Source organism: Salvelinus fontinalis, chromosome 21, assembly GCF_029448725.1.
Source record: "Salvelinus fontinalis isolate EN_2023a chromosome 21, ASM2944872v1, whole genome shotgun sequence".
Classification (NCBI taxonomy): Eukaryota; Metazoa; Chordata; class Actinopteri; order Salmoniformes; family Salmonidae; genus Salvelinus; species Salvelinus fontinalis.
Window position 1 is genome coordinate 654,499 of NC_074685.1, and position 21,017 is coordinate 675,515.

The following is a 21,017-nucleotide window of genomic DNA, read 5'->3' on the forward strand; positions in this document are numbered from 1 at the left end:
CAAAAATTGCCTGCAGTATTGAAGGTCCCCAAGAATACAGTGTCCTCCATCATTCTTCAATGGAAGAAGTTTGGAAGCAGCAAGAGTCTTCCTAGAGCTGGCTGCCCGGCCAAACTGAGCGATCCGGGGAGAAAGACCTTGTTCAAGGAGGTGACCAAGAACCCAATGGTCACTCTGACAGAGCTCTAGAGTTCCTCTGTTTAAATGGGAGAACCTTCCAGAAGGACAACCATTTCTGCAGCACTCCACCAATCAGGCCTTTATGGTAGAGTGGCCAGACGGAAGTCACGCTTCAGGAAATGGCACATGACAGCCCGCTTGGAGTTTGCCAAAAGGCACCTAAAGGACTCTCAGACCATGAGAAACAAGATTCTCTGGTCGGAAGAAACAAAGATTGAACTCTTTTGCCTGAATGCCAAATGTCACGTCTGGAGGAAACCTGGCACCATTCCTACGGTGAAGCATGGTGGTCGCTGCATCATGCTGCGGGGATGTTTTCCAGAGGCAGGGACTGGGAGACTAGTCAGGACACAGAGGGAAAGATGAACAGAGCAAAACCTGCTCAAGAGCGCTCAGGACCTCAGACTGGAGCGTCGGTTTACCTTCTAACAGGACAACCACCCTAAGCACACAGCTAAGACAACGCAGGAGTGGCTCCAGTACAAGTCTCTGAATGTCCTTGAGTAGCCCAATATATACAAAAGTGAAATATACAATAAAATGAACAGTAAATATTACGCTCACAGAAGTTCCAAAAGAATAAAGACATTACAAATGTCATATTATATATATACAGTGTTGTAACGATGTGCAAATAGTTAAAGTACAAAAGGGAAAATAAATAAACATAAATATGAGTTGTATTTACAATGGTGTGTGTTCTTCACTGGTTGCCCTTTTCTTGTGGCAACAGGTCACACATCTTGCTGCTGTGATGACACACTGTGGTATTTCACCCAGTAGATATGGGAGTTTATCAAAATTGGATTTGTCGTCGAATTCTTTGTGGATCTGTGGAATCTGAGTGAAATATGTCTCTCTAATATGATCATACATTTGACAGGAGGTTAGGTCTCTTTCTTTCTATTTTTCTTTCTTTCAATTCAAGGGGCTTTATTGGCATGGGAAACATATGTTTACATTGTAAGTGAAATAGATAAATAAAAGTGATATAAGCAATAAAAAGACTCTCTCTCTCTCTCTCTGTGTGTGTGTACCTCCACGCTCATGTGTGTTTGCTCTAGAGTAAGCCTTGCCCCACCTCCTGGGCCGTCAGCCACACCTCTTCCTCACACACACGGAAACCGAGAGAGAAACGGAGCGTAAGAGGGGGAGGATAAAGAGGAACCTTCAGCCAGGGGTGTGGCCTGCAGAGCGTGGTGCTACAGCTGGATGCTAGGTCAGTCAGCTGGTTCACTGTACAGGGCTGAGGGGTTGGAGGAGATACTGCTGCTACTGGGGTTGAGGACTGGCTTAAGTGAAGGACACAGAGCTAAAAAGAAAAGGTAAGACTGACTCTGTTTTTACTCCCTGGCTTGACCTAGAATGAAGAGGAAGAGGAAGAGGGAGGTGGAGGTTGGTTGGTTCTGGAGTCAGAAGTGTGTATCCTTGCTGACATAGATGGTGGAAGGAGAGAGGGGAGTTTAGTGTGAAAGAGAAAGGGGACTTTAGCGTGAAGGAGAGAGGGGACTTTAGCGTGAAGGAGAGAGGGGACTTTAGCGTGAAGGAGAGAGGGGACTTTAGCGTGAAGGAGAGAGGGGACTTTAGTGTGAAGGAGAGAGGGGACTTTAGTGTGAAAGAGAAAGGGGACTTTAGCGTGAAGGAGAGAGGGGACTTTAGCGTGAAGGAGAGAGGGGACTTTAGCGTGAAGGAGAGAGGGGACTTTAGCGTGAAGGAGAGAGGGGACTTTAGCGTGAAGGAGAGAGGGGACTTTAGTGTGAAGGAGAGAGGGGACTTTAGCGTGAAGGAGAGAAGGGACTTTAGCGTGAAGGAGAGAGGGGACTTTAGCGTGAAGGAGAGAGGGGACTTTAGCGTGAAGGAGAGAGGGGACTTTAGCGTGAAGGAGAGAGGGGACTTTAGCGTGAAGGAGAGAGGGGACTTTAGCGTGAAGGAGAGAGGGGACTTTAGCGTGAAGGAGAGAAGGGACTTTAGCGTGAAGGAGAGAGGGGACTTTAGCGTGAAGGAGAGAGGGGACTTTAGCGTGAAGGAGAGAGGGGACTTTAGCGTGAAGGAGAGAGGGGACTTTAGCGTGAAGGAGAGAGGGGACTTTAGCGTGAAGGAGAGAGGGGAGTTTAGTGAACGAGTTGTGAACAGAGGTTCTGACGTCTAGTTGTTGAGAGTTGCGTTTTGGTTTGAGACCGGATCATCTGTCACAGGCAGGAATGTGATCACACCCTATCTGTACATGTTGACAACTGTTTGACTTACTGTGGATTACGCAATGCTGTGTGATAAAGTAGGTACTTCTGTAGTCCCTACAGAGACTCTCCCTTCCTCCCTCATGCTATCCTCCAGGTTTTCAGTGTGAGGATAGTGAATACCTACAGTTTTCTCTTTTTTTATATGGTGCAAACATTTAGAGAAAAGATGCTATTTCTTTAGTGGAGCACTTATTAGTTAGGGCTACTGTTTGAGTTTCCATTTCATTACCAGTCCCTGAACTTGATTTATACAATTTTTTTTGTTTGTTTAAGTAGTGGCTGTTATCAGGCTTGGGTAGCTCCAGATTTTACTGTCGGCTCCAGAAACTTTGTTCTGTGTGTGTGTACAGTAAAGGCTTGTGGCTCATCTCTCAGAGAAGAGGAGACCGAGAAGAACTTGTTTGTGACCGATTTTTAACCGCTGATACAAATGTCACCCTATTCCCTACATAGCAGTATGTTTAACCTGAGCCATAGGGCTCTGGTCAAAAGTAGTGCCCTAAATAGGAATTTGGGATGCATACATAGCTAGGCTAAACAATCCCGGGTCCCATGACATGATGTCACAGCCCTACAGCGTGTTTTACTCTGTGAGTCCCAAACGGAACCCTGTTCACTACATAGCGCACTCCTTTTAACCAGGGCTTCTGGTTCTAGTTATTTCATTGTCAATGTGTTCAGCACTAATCGTGAGTAGAACAGGGCGCACCATTTGGGACTTAGAATTCACCTTTGTTTCTATGAAAAGGCATGGTTTGTTCTAATTCATTTAAATGTTATTGACTTGCAAATTTATCGAATTATTCCTAACCTATGAAAAGGCGGTTTGTTCGAATTCATTTAAATAGTATTGACTTGTAAAGTGATCTAATTACTCCCAACCTAATAATGAACCTTAAGCCACAAGTGTTGTTTTTCCCTGTTGCTAAAGTTGTTTTCACTGCGTTTGTGTGTGTGTTGTGTGTTCATCTGTTGCTAATGTTGTTTCACTGCTTGTGTGTGTGTGTGTGTGTGTGTGTTGTGTGTTCATCTGTTGGTGAAGCTCGTTTCTCTGCTGTTTGACAAACACACCCCTGCAGTTGTTGCTGCATGTTGATTTAACAAGTTTAATTATGGGCGGATGTACTTGTTTAGTTATCAACCCTTTGCAGCATTGTTGTATTGACGTAACATTACTGTATCGGAATTAAATATCCACAAATGTACCGTACGCTTCTCAGTACTCTGCTGGCATGTTGTCAGGGACGTGCGTGTACAAACTAAAGCTGTTTCTGCGTGTATTATAGATTAAATCACTTCACTTCTAAATGGTCTATATTATAAATTAAATTAATTCACCTATTTATTTATTTAGCTTTGCAAGTCAGTTAAGAACAAATTCTTATTTGCAATGACGGCCAACACCGGCCAAACCTCGGACGACGCCGGGCCAATTTGTGTGCCGTCCTATGGGACTCCCAATCACGGCCGGCTGTGATACAGCCTGGATTCGAACCAGGGACTACAGGGATGCTTCTTGCACTGAGATGCAGTGGCCTTAGACCGCTGCACCACTCAGGAGCCTATTTTATAGATTAGATCAGTTCACCTATAATGGTAGATTAGAGAGATTAGATGAGTTAACCTATAGTGGTCTATATTATAGATTAGATCATTTCACCTGTAGTGGTCTATATTATAGATTAGATCAGTTCACCTGTAGTGGTCTATATTATAGATTAGATCAGTTCACCTATAGTGGTCTATATTATAGATTAGATCAGTTCACCTGTAGTGGTCTATATTATAGATTAGATCAGTTCACCTGTAGTGGTCTATATTATAGATTAGATCAGTTCACCTGTAGTGGTCTATATTATAGATTAGATCAGTTCACCTGTAGTGGTCTATATTATAGATTAGATCAGTTCACCTGTAGTGGTCTATATTATAGATTAGATCAGTTCACCTGTAGTGGTCTATATTATAGATTAGATCAGTTCACCTGTAGTGGTCTATATTATAGATTAGATCAGTTCACCTGTAGTGGTCTATATTATAGATTAGATCAGTTCACCTGTAGTGGTCTATATTATAGATTAGATCAGTTCACCTGTAGTGGTCTATATTATAGATTAGATCAGTTCACCTGTAGTGGTCTATATTATAGATTAGATCAGTTCACCTGTAGTGGTCCATATTATAGATTAGATCAGTTCACCTGTAGTGGTCTATATTATAGATTAGATCAGTTCACCTGTAATGGTCTATATTATAGATTAGATCAGTTCACCTGTAATGGTCTATATTATAGATTAGATCAGTTCACCTGTAGTGGTCTATATTATAGATTAGATCAGTTCACCTATAGTGGTCTATATTATAGATTAGATCAGTTCACCTGTAGTGGTCTATATTATAGATTAGATCAGTTCACCTGTAGTGGTCTATATTATAGATTAGATCAGTTCACCTGTAGTGGTCTATATTATAGATTAGATCAGTTCACCTGTAGTGGTCCATATTATAGATTAGATCAGTTCATCTGTAGTGGTCTATATTATAGATTAGATCAGTTAACCTGTAATGGTCTATATTATAGATTAGATCAGTTCACCTGTAATGGTCTATATTATAGATTAGATCAGTTCACCTGTAGTGGTCTATATTATAGATTAGATCAGTTCACCTGTAATGGTCTATATTATAGATTAGATCAGAAAGTATTCATACCCCTTTACTTTTTCCACATTTTGTTGTGTTTCAGCCTTAATTGAAAATGTATATATTTTTAAAAATGTTTTATTATCCATCTACCCCATAGTGACAAAGCAAAAACTGTTTTTTAGAATTTTTTGCAAATTCATAAATAATAATAATTACATAAGTATTCAGACCCTTTACTCAGTACTTTGTTGAAGCACCTTTGGCAGCGATAACAGCCACGAGTCTTCTTGGGTATGACGCTACAAGCCTGGCACACCTGTATTTGGGGAGTTTCTCCCATTCTTCTCTGCAGATTCTCTCAAGCTCTGTCAGGTTGGATGGGGCGTCGCTGCACAGCTATTTTCAGGTCTCCAGAGATGTTCGATCGGATTCAAGTCCGAGCTCTGGCTGGGCCACTCAAGGACATTCAGATACTTGTCGCTCAGCCACTCCATCGTTGTCTTGGCTGTGTGCTTAGGATCGTTGTCCTGTTGGAAGGTGAACCTTCGCCCCAGTCAGAGGTCCTGAGCGCTCTGGAGCAGGTTTTCGTCAAGGATCTCTCTGTACTTTGCTCCGTTTAGCTTTCCCTCAATCCTGACTAGTCTCCCAGTCCCTGCCGCTGAAAAACATCCCCACAGCATAATGCTGCCACCACCATGCTTCACCGTAGGGATGGTGACAGATTTCCTCCAGACGTGAATCTTGGTTTCATCAGACCAGAGCATCTTGTTTCTGATGGTCTGAGAGTCTTTAGGTGCCTTTTGACAAACTCAAAGTGGGCTGTCATGTCCCTTTTACTGAGGAGTGGCTTCCGTCTGGCCACTACCATAAAGGCCTGATTGGTGGAGTGCTGCAGAGATGGTTGTCCTTCTGGAAGGTTCTCCCATCTCCACAGAGGAACTCTGGAGCTCTGTCAGAGTGACAATCGGGTTCTTGGTCACCTCGCTGAACAAGGCCCTTCTCCTCCGAATGCTCAGTTTGGCCGGGCGGCCAGCTCTAGGAAGAGTCTTGGTGGTTCCAAACATCTTCCATTTAAGAATGATGGAGGCCACTTTGTTCTTGGAGACCTTCAGTGCTGCAGAAATGTTTTGGTACCCTTCCCCAGATCTGTGCCTCAACACAATCCTGTCTCAGAGCGGATGGACAATTCCTTTGACCTCGTGGCTTGGTTTTTGTTCTGACATGCACTGTCAACTGTGGGGCCTTATATAGACAGGTGTGTGTCTTTCCAAATAATGAAACATCTCAAGGATGATCAATGGAAACAGAATGAACCTGAGCTCAATTTTGAGTTTCATAGCAAAGGGTCTGAATACTTATGTAAATTATGTTTTTTATTTTTTTATACATTTGCAAATATTTCTAAAAATGTGTTTTCGCTTTGCCATTATGTGTGTAGGTTGATTGATCGAGGAGGGCGGAAAACGATTTAATAAATGTTAGAATAAGGCTGTAACCTAAAACATTGGGAAAAAGTCAAGGTGTCTGAATACTTTCCGAAAGCACTGTACATAAATACAGTTGAAGTCAGAAGTTTACATAAACTTACGTTGGAGTCATTTAAAACTCGTTTTTCAACCATTCCACAAATGTCTTGTTAACAAACTATAGTTTTGGCCATTACTAGATATGCTAATTTAATTACTTATTTTTAACTGTTAGTTTGTTTTGCCAAAATATCATTTGTTGTGTCAGGTTAAGGTTTATTTTCAAATATCAGCATCTACTTTGTGCATGACACAAGTCATTTTTCTAACAATTGTTTACAGACAGATTATTTCAATGTATCACAATTCCAGTGGGTCAGAAGTTTACATACACTAAGTTGACTGTGCCTTTAAACAGCTTGGAAAATTCCAGAAAATGTCATGGCTTTAGAAGCTTCTGATAGTCTAATTGACATCATTTGAGTCAATTCGAGGTGTACCTGTGGATGTATTTCAAGGCCTACCTTCAAACTCAGTGCCTCTTTGCTTGACATCATGGGAAAATCAAAAGAAATCAGCCAATACCTCAGAAACAAAATTGTAGACCTCCACAAGTCTGGTTCATCCTTAGGAACAATTTCCAAATGCCTGAAGGTACCACGTTCATCTGTACAAACAATAGTACGCAAGTATAAACACCATGGGACCACGCAGCCACCATACCGCTCAGGAAGGAGACGTGTTCTGTCTCCTAGAGATGAACGTACTTTGGTGCGAAAAGTGCAAATCAATCCCAGAACAACAGCAAATGACCTTGTGAAGATACTGGAGGAAACAGGTACAAAATAATCTATATTCACAGTAAATTGAGTCCTATATCGACATAACCAGAAAGGCCCCTCAGCAAGGAAGAAGCCACTGCTCCAAAACCGCCATTAAAAAAGCCAGACTACGGTTTACAACTGCACATGGGGACAAAGATCGTACTTTTTGGAGAAATGTCCTCTGGTCTGATGAAACAAAAATATAACTGTTTGGCCATAATGACCATCGTTATGTTAGGAGGGAAAAGGGGGAGACTTGCAAGCTGAAGAACACCATCCCAACCGTGAAGCACGGGGGTGGCAGCATCATGTTGTGGGGGTACTAATATATATTCAGCAAAAAAAGGAACGTCCTCTCACTCACTGTCAACTGCGTTTATTTTCAGCAAACTTAACATGTGTAAATATTAGTATGAACATAAGATTCAACAACTGAGAGACAAACTGAGCAAGTTCCACAGACATGTGACTAACATAAATAGAATAATGTGTCCTTGAACAAAGGTGTGGTCAAAATCAAAAGTAACAGTCAGTATCTGGTGTGGCCACCAGCTGCATTAAGTACTGTAGTGGATCTCCTCCTTATGGACTGCACCAGATTTGCCCGTTCTTGATGTGAGATGTTACCCCACTCTTCCACCAAGGCACCTGCAAGTTCCCGGACATTTCTGGGGGGAATGGCCCTATCCCTCACCCTCCGATCCAACAGGTCTGGTGAGACAAAACCGTGACTCGTCAGTGAAGATCACTTTTTGCCAGTCCTGTCTGGTACAGCGATGGTGGGTTTGTGCCCATAGGCGACGTTGTTGCCGGTGATGTCTGGTGAGGACCTGCCTTACAACAGGCCTACAAGCCCTCAGTCCAGCCTCTCTCAGCCTATTGTGGACAGTCTGAGCACTGATGGAGGGATTGTGCGTTCCTGGTGTAACTCGGGCAGTTGTTGTCGCCATCCTGTACCTGTCCCGCAGGTGTGATGTTCGGATGTACCAATCCTGTGCAGGTGTTGTTACACGTTGTCTGCCACTGCGAGGACGATCAGCTGTCCATCCTGTCTCCCTGTAGCGCCGTCTTAGGCATCTCACAGTACGGACATAGCAATGTATTGCCCTGGACACATCTGCAGTCCTCATGCCGTTCACGCAGATGAGCATGGACCCTGGACATCTTTCTTTTGGAGTCAGTAGAAAGGCCTCTTTAGTGTCCTAAGTTTTCATAACTGTGACCTTAATTGCCTACCGTCTGTAAGCTGTTAGTGTCTAAACGACTGTTCCACAGGTGCATGTTCATTAATTGTTTATGGTTCATTAATTGTTTATGGTTCATTGAACAAGCATGGGAAACAGTTTTTAAACCCTTTACAATGAAGATCTGTGAAGTTATTTGGATTTTTACAAATTACCTTTGAAAGACAGGGTCCTGAAAAAAGGAAAGTAAATTTTTTTGCTGAGAAAAAATGTGGAAAACAATACAGTTGCTCAGATTTAAGAGATTTTTTTTCACAAAGGTCAAAATGATTGACAGTCCGGTTTTCAATCCCTCACCTTGTGATTTGGCAGTTACTGTCAGTACCAGGTGAGGGAGAGGGGACAGGCAGTTACTGTCAGTACCAGGTGAGGGAGGAGGGACAGGCAGTTACTGTCAGTACCAGGTGAGGGAGGGGGACAGGCAGTTACTGTCAGTACCAGGTGAGGGAGGGGGGGGGGGGGGGGCAGGCAGTTACTGTCAGTACCAGGTGAGGGAGGAGGGACAGGCAGTTACTGTCAGTACCAGGTGAGGGAGGGGGACAGGCAGTTACTGTCAGTGCCAGGTGAGGGAGGGGGGACAGGCAGTTACTGTCAGTACCAGGTGAGGGAGGGGGGACAGGCAGTTACTGTCAGTACCAGGTGACGGGGGGGGGGCAGGCAGTTACTGTCAGTACCAGGTGAGGGAGGGGGGACAGGCAGTTACTGTCAGTACCAGGTGAGGGAGGGGGGACAGGCAGTTACTGTCAGTACCAGGTGAGGGGGGGGGGGGGACAGGCAGTTACTATCAGTACCAGGTGAGGGAGAGGGGGACAGGCAGTTACTGTCAGTACCAGGTGAGGGAGAGGGGACAGGCAGTTACTGTCAGTACCAGGTGAGGGAGGGGGGACAGGCAGTTACTGTCAGTACCAGGTGAGGGAGAGTAGACAGGGTACCTGGTGAGGGAGGAGGGACAGGCAGTTGCTTCTCCTGGTTATCAGAGGACTGTGTGAGTATAGGCTATTTACCCTGTCCTCTGTTTCTCCGTGTCCCTTTTACCAGCCTTTCTCTCTCAGGATATGCGTTTTATATTGGGCTTTGTGTTAGATCGATCTCCCAGGTTGACTTCCTGCACCGCTAACCTTTCTGTCTGACTGGAGCTGCTGCTGCAACAGATGTTAGTTCACCCCCTGCCCTGATGGCAGCCCACCCCCTGCCCTGTGAGGGGAAACCCCGTGGGGTCAAGGGATAGCAGGGAACCTCGGATAATACACACACACACACATACACACATACACACATACACACACACACACACACACACACACAAACACCCAGAGGTGGAAGAAGATGTATTTTCTTCCCGGTATGGGACCTCCTGGAAAATGTAATGGGCCTAATCATAGAATTACATAGAACCCCTGATTAATTCAGTGGGATTTCTGTGGGCCTAGTCGTAAAGATGAGTCATTTCACTTTTAAAATGTATTACCTTTTTTTTATTGTGGCATAAACACAACCAGTCGTGATGTTTTCGTCTGATCGTCAAAGGGCCCATTTACTTGGTTAACCCACACACGTTAGTCCACTCTCAACATATTTCCAGCCTCCAAAACAGTGGTGAATGGAGAGACGTCTTTTACACCAAACACCAAAAAAAGTAGTCCTAATGACATTAGATGTCAGCCACTCATATCTGAGTTGGCATATGTAACGGATGTGAAATGGCTAGCTAGTTAGCGGGTACGCGCTAATAGAATTTCAATCGGTTACGTCACTTGCTCTGAGACCTGGAGTAGGGTTTCCCCTTGCTCTGCAAGGGCCGTGGAGCGATGAGCGATGGGTAACGACGCTTCGTGGGTGTCAGTTGTTGATGTGTGCAGAGGGTCCCTGGTTCGCGCCCGGGTCGGGGCGAGGGGACGCCGTAAAGTTAAACTGTTACACATATTTTCAGTGTTCTCGTTGAACCACGTCGCATTTTGGAGCGTAGTCTATACCGCCCGTTTCAAAGTACATTCGCTAATGTATCAGGCCCCTGACATGAGGTAATGATTGATCGTGGTGTAGTAGCCTACTGTGCTACCGATACGGCATACCCACACTATATTTACCCACACTATATTAGCCACACTATATTACCCACACTATATTACCCACACTATATTACCCACACTATATTACCCACACTATATTACCCACACTATATTTACCCACACTATATTTACCCACACTATATTTACCCACACTATATTTACCCACACTATATTACCCACACTATATTTACCCGCACTATATTTACCCGCACTATATTACCCGCACTATATTACCCGCACTATATTACCCGCACTATATTTACCCACACTATATTTACCCACACTATATTACCCACACTATATTACCCACACTATATTTACCCACACTATATTTACCCACACTATATTACCCGCACTATATTACCCGCACTATATTTACCCGCACTATATTTACCCGCACTATATTTACCCGCACTATATTACCCGCACTATATTACCCGCACTATATTTACCCACACTATATTTAACCACACTATATTACCCGCACTATATTTACCCGCACTGTATTTACCCGCACTGTATTTACCCGCACTATATTTACCCGCACTGTATTTACCCGCACTATATTACCCACACTATATTTACCCACACTATATTTACCCACACTATATTTACCCACACTATATTACCCACACTATTTACCCACACTATATTACCCACACTATATTACCCACACTATATTACCCACACTATATTTACCCACACTATATTTACCCACACTATATTTACCCACACTATATTACCCACACTATATTACCCACACTATATTACCCACTCTATATTTACCCACACTATATTTATTATTTTGGGATGCCGGAACATACTTCCTTATTTTCACCACTGTACTAACGTCCACCCTGGTCCACCTTGATCGACCCTGGTCCACCTTGATCGACGCTGGTCCGCCCTGGTCCACCTTGATCGACGCTGGTCCGCCCTGGTCCACCTTGGTCCGCGCTGGTCCACCTTGATAAACCCTGGTCCGCTCTGGTCCACCCCGGTCCGCCCTGGTCCGCTCTGGTCCACCTTGGTCCCGGTCCACCTTGGTCCGCCCTGGTCAACCTTGGTCCGCCCTGGTCCACCTTGATCGACCCTGGTCCGCTCTGGTCCACCTTGAACGACCCTAGTCCGCTCTGGTCCACCCCGGTCCACCTTGGTCCACCCTGGTCCGCCCTGGTCCACCCCGGTCCACCCTGGTCCCGGTCCACCTTGGTCCCGGCGTCTCTCCCTCTGTGTTAGATCGATCTCCCAGGTTGACCTCCAGCACTGATAACCTTTTTGTCTGACTGGAGCTGCTGCTGCTGCTACAGGTATTAGTTCACCCTCCTGCCTTCTACTCCACGGGGCTCAGGGATAGCAGGGAGATGGAGAGGGGACTCACTCACAAACCTTCCACGCTGAGTCGGAGCTGCTGAAAGTGGTCTAATCCCTTTGAAAGGCCACCTGATCCCTGTTTTGGGGGGTGCTTTTTTGAAAAGAGACCTTTCTGTTTGTCCTTCTATCAACCTGTTGTCATGTCAGGTACGCTACAAGTTATTATTGTTTCCCTGGAACAATTCACCTCTCTTTCTTGGGGTAATTGACTGACTCTAGGTTAGGTCGACTCCTACAGTAGACTTGACAACTTGAAGATTTTTCTTGTTGAACTAGATCAATGAAAGCATTTTTTTTTTTTTTGAATCTGGACAAATGTTTATTGGCATTGAGCATGTGGGGTTGACACATGTCTGTTTTAGTATTTATAATCAGGGGCCAGATAGCAGTATTGACTGTCGCAGTGATGAGAGAAACGGCTCTCCTGAAATTCTAAAGCGATCAGCAGTGGGAATGTGCCATACGCACAAACACACAGACACTTCCCAGACCGGTCCTCCCGGAGGCTACAGCCAGCCACAGCAATCAATAGCTCCTGTAGCCCCACAGCCTGCTTCACTGCAGAAATCAGCTCGAAGCCGTAACCACCAATCTCTCCAGCCTTCAGTGCCTCAGATGTAGCGATCCAATAATCATTACACTTCTGTTCTGGGAAAAAAAATGCAGAATAATGTCAACTCGTCAGATAGGATCACACTCACGCAAATGCACACACACACACACACACATCCACATCCATGCACACAAACACAGGCTTGAGATAATGCAGACAGATGAGAGATCATTATGCTGTTAGTCTGAGCCTTAGGTGACTGTTTGGGTATGCACGCTTCCCCGTAGAGACCTTCCCCGTAGAGACCTTCCCCGTAGAGACCTTCCCCGTAGAGACCTTCCCCGTAGAGACCTTCCCCGTAGAGACCTTCCCCGTAGAGACCTTCCCCGTAGAGACCTTCCCCGTAGAGACCTTCCCCGTAGAGACCTTCCCCGTAGATAACCTCTTCCCTAATAGAGAATTCACTTCCTAGAATTCATGACAGCTCAGTCCAACCAGGAGGATGGATGTCTCCTATTTAGCTTACCGGTTTAAGGCTTCTGTATAGAGGCTGAATGGTGAGTGAGTGAGAGTGAGAGTGAGAGTGAGAGTGAGAGTGAGAGTGTGTGTGAGAGTGTGTGTGAGAGTGTGTGTGAGAGTGTGTGTGAGAGTGTGTGTGAGAGAGAGTGTGTGAGAATTTAGAAAGCTGTCAACGCAGGTCGTATTCATTAGTGCAATAACAAATGAAAACGATTTTTTTTTTTTAAATAAAGTGTAGGTTCAGATAGTTCCCAAGGTTGGGGCTTCTGTTTGTAGGCTTAATGAATAAGACCAGCAAGGAGCCTCCTATAGAAGCTGTGGTCGACGTATAGGACTGTCTGTCAACACAGAGAGATGCTCTGTTAGTGTTGGCCTAATAGCTCTTCTGATGTACGCCAGGCTTGTGACTCTACAAACGTGTTGGATGCATTTGCTGTTTTTGTTTGTGTTTCAGATTATTTTATACCCAGTAGAAATGAATGGTAAATAATGTATTGTGTCATTTTGGAGTCCTTTTTTTATTGTAAATAAGAATAGAAGATGTTTCTAAACGCTTCTACATTCATGTGGATGCTACCATGGTTACGGATTAGTCCTGAATGAATCGTGAGAAAATTACAGAGGCATAAATACCATACCCCACCAAAAATGCTAACCTCCCCTGTTATTGTAATGGTGAGAGGTTAGCACGTCTTGAGGGTATGATATAAAATGCTAACCTCCCCTGTTATTGTAATGGTGAGAGGTTAGCATGTCTTGAGGGTATGATATAAAATGCTAACCTCCCCTGTTATTGTAATGGCGAGAGGTTAGCATGTCTTGAGGGTATGATATAAAATGCTAACCTCCCCTGTTATTGTAATGGTGAGAGGTTAGCATGTCGTGGGGGTATGATATAAAATGCTAACCTCCCCTGTTATTGTAATGGCGAGAGGTTAGCATGTCTTGAGGGTATGATATTTGTGCGTCTAACTTTCTCACTCATCATTATTCACGAACAATATTGTTGACAATTTTAATGTTTCATTCTCAGTCGATGGAACGATAATAACCTATTTTGTTGTTTGTTGTTTTAATGTCTCCGTTTTAACGCTTCTTTTGAATCACTGACATTTGAAGATACAAGCATTTCTCTACATTCACAATAACATCTGCTAATCATGTGTACGTGACCAATACATTGTTGATTTGATAAGACATCAGAAACATCAATGAGAAATAACTTGCTGTCTACGGCTTCCTTTTCAACAGGATGAACCATTTCCTGATCGTGGTAAATCAAATCAAATCAAATTTTAACTGTGGCCGCAAATCAGATGTTGGTGTGTAGGATAAGGACTCTGTTTCTGTTACAGATGCACGATCGAGGTCTAGGAAAAATCCACTGATTTCAGCAATTCACTATTCAGAAGCAGTTCAGTAGAAGGACTGGTGTTGGTAGATAGCCATAGATCTCTCTATGGAGGCAGTAGAGGGACTGGTGTTGGTAGATAGCCATAGATCTCTCTATGGAGGCAGTAGAGGGACTGGTGTTGGTAGATAGCCATAGATCTCTCTATGGAGGCAGTATAGGGACTGGTGTTGGTAGATAGCCATAGATCTCTCTATGGAGGCAGTAGAGGGACTGGTGTTAGCCATAGATCTCTCTATGGAGGCAGTAGAGGGACTGGTGTTAGCCATAGATCTCTCTATGGAGGCAGTAGAGGGACTGGTGTTGGTAGATAGCCATAGATCTCTCTATGGAGGCAGTAGAGGGACTGGTGTTGGTAGATAGCCATAGATCTCTCTATGGAGGCAGTAGAGGGACTGGTGTTAGCCATAGATCTCTCTATGGAGGCAGTAGTAAGGGCTTTGTTTATTTAATTTATTTATTTAACCTTTTATTTAACTAGGCAAGTCAGTTAAAAACAAATTCTTATTTACAATGATGGCCTACAGGGGGAACAGTGGGTTAAATGCCTTGTTCAAGGGGCAGAACAACAGATTTTTATCTTGTCAGCTCGGGGATTCGATCCAGCAAACCTTTCGGTTACTTGTCCAACAATCTAACTACTAGGCTACCTGCTATTAAAATCCAGAACTAGTTTGTTCAGACTGGCAGCAGTGTTTATTATGTTTAGTAGCTTATCAAGATCAGACAGTGTTCAGAATGTCTTTTATTTGAAAAGTGGGCTTCCTGTTTGAGTTCATGTTTATTTTTTAAAGGGACAGTGCACATTAATCAACGTTTCAGTAAAAGTGCCGGTTTTAGCCAGCCGGCTAATCTTCAGCCGCAGTCCCTGGGCAGGTTATTAAAAACAATTACAAATTGCATCATTTGTGTTGACGTTGCCTTATCTAACAAGGAAATGTAAAATCTATTTTACAAGAGCTGTCTTGTGTATTTCCATTACAAAATTGAACGAGACGTCAATTCAAACCCACCCCTCTCCATGGCGCGTTAAAGTTTTAATGTGTTTCAGAATTTCATTGTACCACTGTGTACTATAGCTACTGTTTGTAGTAATAAATTGTCTGCTAGTAAAACAATAGGAGCCAGCCTCCATAGGCCAATACTTCTCTCATCTAATCACTGTTGCACACATTTCCAGATGTAGAGTTCTGTTCTGTAGCCAACGGCTGGAGGTGGAGAAATGTAATGGGATGCATCTGGAGAACCTTCAAACCAGCACCCTGCCTTCTTCACTGCTGTCTCAAACCTTCTGCCTGAATCACACTGGCTGCTTCCCAAACGGCTCCATTTCCCCTATATACTGCCCTACCTTTGGCCGGAGACCTATATAGTGCACTACCTTTGGCCGGAGACCTATATAGTGCCCTACCTTTGGCCAGAGACCTATATAGTGCCCTACCTTTGGCCGGAGACCTATATAGTGCACTACCTTTGGCCGGAGACCTATATAGTGCACTACCTTTGGCCGGAGACCTATATAGTGCCCTACCTTTGGCCGGAGACCTATATAGTGCCCTACCTTTGGCCGGAGACCTATATAGTGCCCTACCTTTGGCCAGAGACCTATATAGTGCCCTACCTTTGGCCAGAGACCAATGAGGAATAGGGTGCCATTTTGTAACGCAGACCCTGTCTGACTGCACCATTGTTGTTCAGTGGGGACCTCAAGTATCTTGTTGATTCATATTCCTCTTCTTAACAGCTCTCTTCACTAGCTTATTCACAAGAAAAGGACCCACGAGTGGAAAGGGAAATGGACATAGTAAATCAATTTCCTCATTCTCAAATCCAACAGGGACTACCTCATTTCACATGACAGACTCGTATTGCATCTCCTGTTGGAACATAATGGTTTGATCCCATCTATACAGAAACGACTCAAATAGAAAATGGTATTTCTTCATGTCGATATTCACAAATAGAGGGTTTGTAGATGTCCAGTAATGAACCTTTAAACCTAATCGTAAGACAATCGATCGGTGATCGTAATCGCACAGACTCATTGGGTTATTTTGGTGTACATCAAGTGAGACCGTAGATGTGTTTGTACAGAAGGAAGGCTCAGTGCAATCGCCGGACTCCTACTGCTACTGACTACGCACGGGGGGGTCCCCTGAGGGACAGTGAGGTCCGCTGATCACATCCTCAGGACGTCCTGATTCCTCTGACAATGGCTCCATAGACGGGTATACTTCTCATCCTCCTGGGGACGAGGGGGCTCAGGGGGCTGGTTTAACAACAACATCCTCCTGGGGACGAGGGGGCTCAGGGGGCTGGTTTAACAACATCCTCCTGGGGACGAGGGGGCTCAGGGGGCTGGTTTAACAACATCCTCCTGGGGACGAGGGGGCTCAGGGGGCTGGTTTAACAACATCCTCCTGGGGATGAGGGGGCTCAGGGGGCTGGTTTAACAACAACATCCTCCTGGGGACGAGGGGGCTCAGGGGGCTGGTTTAACAACATCCTCCTGGGGACGAGGGGGCTGGTTTAACAACATCCTCCTGGGGACGAGGGGGCTCAGGGGGCTGGTTTAACAACATCCTCCTGGGGACGAGGGGGCTCAGGGGGCTGGTTTAACAACATCCTCCTGGGGACGAGGGGGCTCAGGGGGCTGGTTTAACAACATCCTCCTGGGGACGAGGGGGCTCAGGGGGCTGGTTTAACAACATCCTCCTGTGGACGAGGGGGCTCAGGGGGCTGGTTTAACAACAACATAGAACTGCCAGATATGTTTTTGAACTGTTATGTGATTTTAAGATTCTAATTACTCTGCTGTGGTGAAAGTCATCCTCCCTCCCCTCCCCCGTCTCAGCAACTTTTCCTAAATGTGTTTTTAAAAGAACTGCTTGGACAGCTGGGAAATAAGGTGGTGCCGTGCTGTTGCCCTCCAGCTCTCTCTCTCTCTCTCTCTGTCTCTGTCTCTGTCTCTCTCTCTCGTCTCTCTGTCTCTGTCTCTCGTCTCTCTCTCTCTCTGTCTCTCTCTGTCTCTCTCGTCTCTCTGTCTCTCTCTCTCTCGTCTCTCTCTCTCTCTCTCTCTCTCTCTCTCTCTGTCTCTCTCGTCTCTCTCTGTCTCTCTCTGTCTCTCTCGTCTCTCTGTCTCTCTCTCGTCTCTGTCTCTCTCTCTCTGTCTCTCTCTGTCTCTCTCTCTCTCTCTCTTGTCTCTGTCTCTCTGTCTCTCTCTCTCTATCTCTCTCTCTCTCGTCTCTCTGTCTCTCGTCTCTCTCTCTCTCTGTCTCTCTCTGTCTCTCTCGTCTCTCTCGTCTCTCTGTCTCTCTCTCTCTCGTCTCTCTCTCTCTCTCTCTCTCTCTCTCTGTCTCTCTCGTCTCTCTCTGTCTCTCTCTGTCTCTCTCGTCTCTCTGTCTCTCTCTCGTCTCTGTCTCTCTCTCTCTGTCTCTCTCTGTCTCTCTCTCTCTCTCTCTTGTCTCTGTCTCTCTCTCTGTCTCTCTGTCTCTCTGTCTCTCTGTCTCTCTGTCTCTCTCTCTCTCTCTCTCTCTCGTCTCTCTCTGTCTCTCTCTCTCTCGTCTCTCTCTCTCTCTCTCTCTCTCTCTCTCTCTGTCTCTCTCGTCTCTCTCTGTCTCTCTCTGTCTCTCTCGTCTCTCTGTCTCTCTCTCGTCTCTGTCTCTCTCTCTCTGTCTCTCTCTGTCTCTCTCTCTCTCTCTCTTGTCTCTGTCTCTCTCTCTGTCTCTCTGTCTCTCTCTCTCTCTCTCTCTCTCTCTCTCTCTCTCTCTCTCTCGTCTCTCTCTTTCTCTCTCGTCTCTCTCTGTCTCTCTCTCTCTCGCTCTCTCTCTCTCGTCTCTCTCTTTCTCTCTCTCTCGTCTCTCTTTTTCTCTTTCTCTCTCTCGTCTCACTCTTTCTCTCTCTCTACGGAGTGAATTGGAGTCTCATGATCTTCTGGTCTAAATATAATCCACGGGGTCAGTGAGGCAAACAAACAGACTAGACGCACAACAGGAACAGGGACATGACTGAGCCACTAAAGCTAAACCAAGGGGCCCCCTCTTTGGGGACCTAAAGGCCATTTGGGATCTGATAACTTTGTTTTACCACTAATAATATGGTAATTTGACAGTGTCATCCAAAGCAACTTGTAATTAACACATGATGTATGTGGAACCTTCTGAGATTCAAGTTGACTACTCTACAGAACTCTGGCCACGTAGATGGACTCTGTTCCTTTCCTCACAATGAACTGTCTATGTAGAGTGAATTGATAATGATACCGTGGTATCTGGGGGTGGTTAAACACAGTACAGTCAGTAGAAGTGTCTGCTCTCCCATCCAACGAGAGGAGCAACTGATGGGGATGATATCATGTGCCACCCCTTCTGAGAGAGATCACATCGGATAGTACATAACACACACGCGGTTTCCCCCGATACGCCCTCTCTACCCACCCAGTGGCTGGCGCTCCCAGGCTCTTTCCCAGAAGGCCACAGTCTAACATCTAACCTCTGACCCATAGCATAATATATATATATATATATATATATATACAGTTGAAGTCGCAAGTTAACATACACCTTAGCCAAATACATTTCAACTCAGTTTTTCACAATTGCGGACATTTAATCCTAGTAAAAATTCCCTGTTTTAGGTCTGCTAGGATTACCACTTTATTTTAAGAATGTGAAATGTCAGAATAATAGTAGAGAGAATGATTTATTTCAGATTTTATTTCTTTCATCACATTCCCAGTTGGTCAGAAGTTTACATACACTCAATTAGTATTTGGTAGCATTGCCTTTACATTGTTTAACTTGGGTCAAACATTTCAGGTAGCCTTCCACAAGCTTCCCACAATAAGTTGGGTGAATTTTGTCCCATTCCTCCTGACAGAGCTGGTGTAACTGAGTCAGGTTTGTAGGCCTCCTTGCTCGCACACGCTTTTTCAGTTCTGCCCACAAATTTTCTATGGGATTGAGGTCAGGGCTTTGTGATGGCCACTCCAATATCTTGACTTTGTTGTCCCTAAGCCATTTTGCCACAACTTTGGAAGTATGTTTGGGGTCATTTTCCATTCGGAAGTCCCATTTGCGACCAAGCTTTAACATCCTGACTGATATCTTGAGATGTTGCTTCAATACATCCACGTAATTTTCCTCCATCATAATGCCATCTATTTTTCAATATATCCACATAATTTTCCAGCCTCATGATGCCATCTATTTTGTGAAGTGCACCAGTCCCTCCTGCAGCAAAGCACCCCCACAACATGATGCTGCTACCCCCGTGCTTCACGGTTGGGATGGTGTTCTATAGATACTTTAAAGGTACTAGTAAAGGTTTGTCAAAACAGACAACTGGGAACTGGCCTGGGGTCAGTAAAGGTTTGTCAAAACAGACAACGGGGAACTGGCCTGGGGTCAGTAAAGAAACAGACCGAAACGAAACGGCCCCAACGTCATAATAACAAACACAACTTTATTTGATCCAATAAAATCTAACGTGATCAATCATACAATACAGATCTCTGGTCTAGATCAGACAAAACGTGATTTGATCAGAACAAGAATAGTGGCACACTAATGTAGACAGTCATCTCATCTCCTGTTAACAAATTACTCTCTGGTCTAGTTTAGTAGCTCACGTGGAACCACAAACATCAACAAAGTTCATGTCATGAGAAGGTTCTGAGAGACATGACTAATGGAAATCTAATCGTGTCTCCTTAAAAACATGCAAAACAGACAAACACATGCCCTATTTATTTATTTATTTATTTATTTTATTTTATTTTACCGTTATTTTACCAGGTAAGTTGACTGAGAACACGTTCTCATTTGCAGCAACGACCTGGGGAATAATTACAGGGGAGAGGAGGGGGATGAATGAGCCAATTGTAAACTGGGGATTATTATCTCATCTGGACAAGAGGAATACATATGTAGGAATGCCTCAGAATAATACCCTCCAAGCTCATCATTAAGCTTGAGGCCCTGGGTCTCAACCCCCCCGCTCTGTGCAATTGGTTCCTGGCCCCCCAGGTGGTGAAGGTAGAAAACACCTGAACTCCGCGGATCCTCAACACTGGGGCCCCACAAGGGTGCGTTCTCAACCCCCTCCTGTACTTCCTGTTCACCCATGACTGCGTGGCTATGCACGCCTCCAACTCATTCATCAAGTTTGCAGACGACACAACAGTAGTGGGCTTGATTACCAACAACGACGAGACGGCCCACAGGGAGGAGGTGAGGGCCCTCGGAGTGTGGTGTCAGGAAAACAACCTCTCACTAAACGTCAACAAAACAAAGGAGATGATTGTGGACTTCAGGAAACAGCAGAGGGAGCACCGCCCCTGTCCACATCGACGGGACAGTAGTGGAGAAGGTGGAAAGCTTCAGGTTCCTCGGTACACCACAGACAATCTGAATTGGTCCACCCACACAGACAGCGTGGTGAAGAAGGCACAACAGCGCCTCTTCAACCTCAGGAGGCAGAAGAAATTTGGC

General features: G+C 44.9%; 1 protein-coding gene across 2 annotated transcripts in view; it reads left to right on the forward strand.

Annotated features, from left to right (window-relative positions):
* Positions 1–21,017, forward strand: part of LOC129818033 (ras-related protein Rab-27B-like) — an 87,301-nt gene that overhangs the window by 46,026 nt on the left and 20,258 nt on the right. Inside the window, exon 2 of one of the 2 annotated variants that reach the window (XM_055873559.1) lies at positions 1,245–1,505. In XM_055873559.1, coding sequence (XP_055729534.1) covers positions 1,393–1,505 — 113 coding nt within the window. In that variant the 5' untranslated portion in view covers positions 1,245–1,392. The remainder of the gene's footprint in view (positions 1–1,244; positions 1,506–21,017) is intronic. The other variant, XM_055873560.1, reaches the window with a different exon arrangement.